Source organism: Cryptomeria japonica, chromosome 8, assembly GCF_030272615.1.
Source record: "Cryptomeria japonica chromosome 8, Sugi_1.0, whole genome shotgun sequence".
NCBI lineage: Eukaryota > Viridiplantae > Streptophyta > Pinopsida > Cupressales > Cupressaceae > Cryptomeria > Cryptomeria japonica.
In genome coordinates, this window is record NC_081412.1 from 401,930,976 (window position 1) to 401,932,519 (window position 1,544).

The window sequence follows — 1,544 nt, forward strand, 5'->3', positions numbered from 1 at the left end:
GCTTACTTTTACTTTCACCTTAATTTGCTGCAATCTTTCAGTCCCCTCGTACGGCAATCCACATTGTGAAGCGCCGCCCACCCAAAAGGGCACCGTTGTCGGCCATGTAAAAACAAAAGATCCTTCCACTGTCAAATGGACCCCATAAATTTGGTTAATCCTTTTTTATATGGAAAAAAAAATTGTTGCGTGGGAATTATACCTACTCCCTCAAATGGGCTAATCATTTCGTCGTCCACTACCTAGATAATCAAACTAGCACAAAACATCAAATCTGTGAGCCGATTAAAGCAAAGAACCAAAAATAACCAAATCAAGAATCCAACGTTACATTTACCCTCCTTACAAAGCAAGGAACAGAAGCCATTACAGAACAGATTGAGGCAGAGCGAGATCTATAGCAGCGCGTTGAGGATATGGATCGGGTAAGCACTTGCAGGGCAGATTACTGCACAAAACTAGATCGAATGGCTGGGTGGGTAGGTGCGAGTGTGGTTTCTGCATTCTTTGCATCGCTGGAGCGGTGTGCATGCATCACCCTCTCCACCACGGATACCGATGATGATGAAGAAGAGGCTAAGGATAGACCCCTTATGCTTACCAAACTTGATCATATTCAGGTAGACAAATCCCACCCAAATAGCCATGACATGGTCTAGACCTGATTTTCCTGTACTTAGGTTTCCATATTGTCTTTAGTACAATATATACTTTCACTCGATTCTAGGCCTGTTGGGGATTGATGGATGGGTGCCCATGTCTATTGGGTTCTTCCATAATTCTCCTCCGAAATACACTGCATGTATGAATTGGTGATTTCATTGTAAGAGCAGCATTTACCTTTTATTTTGCTTGAATTCTTAAGACATATAGGGATCTTATGTTCATGTAATTTCAGGCTTGTATTAAATATCTACAAATTAAGTGGATACCTTCATCGAGTGTTCTACTCTTTATATTGCAAATGTTTATTGGATTTTCATATGCAGCCGCCTTTGTGGTATTAATGTCTGTGATTTGAATCTGTGAATATATAATTGCGTCTCTTTGATTGGGCTTACAGTCTTTTAATTGCATTATCTTTTTTTGGTGTTCAGATTATTGTAGCTGGGCATGCAATTTAAATCTCTGATTATTAATTACATATCTTTATTGGGTGTTGAAATTATTTGTAGTAGATTTGACTTTGCTGTGATGCGTCTTAGAATTGCAATATCTGAATATTAATTCCTTATCTCTACTGGGTGTTCGAATGCTCTGTAATAATTTACCCTTTAGGGTATTAAATTTTGTTTTAAATTTCTAAATATTAATTGCATGTTTTTTATATGGTGTGGAGATTTTTTTTTCTACATAGTTAGCCTTTGTTGTTTTGGGTATCAAATTTGTTTATTTGTAGTGTTACTCTGATTTGATTAATCTATACATATATCAGCATGTAATGTATCTAATGGTTCTTAGCATTTACAATTTCACATCTAACTTGATTATCATGTAAGCTCTAATTTCTATAATATATCTGAATATTATCTGCAAATCTAAAT

General features: G+C 36.4%; 1 protein-coding gene across 1 annotated transcript; it reads left to right on the forward strand.

The window, feature by feature from the left end:
- Positions 1–200: 200 nt before the first annotated feature.
- Positions 201–937, forward strand: LOC131079453 (uncharacterized). The gene has a single exon (XM_058017413.2). The coding sequence runs from the start codon at positions 417–419 to the stop codon at positions 657–659; it is 243 nt and encodes an 80-aa protein (XP_057873396.1). The 5' UTR covers positions 201–416; the 3' UTR covers positions 660–937.
- The last annotated feature ends 607 nt before the right edge of the window (positions 938–1,544 follow it).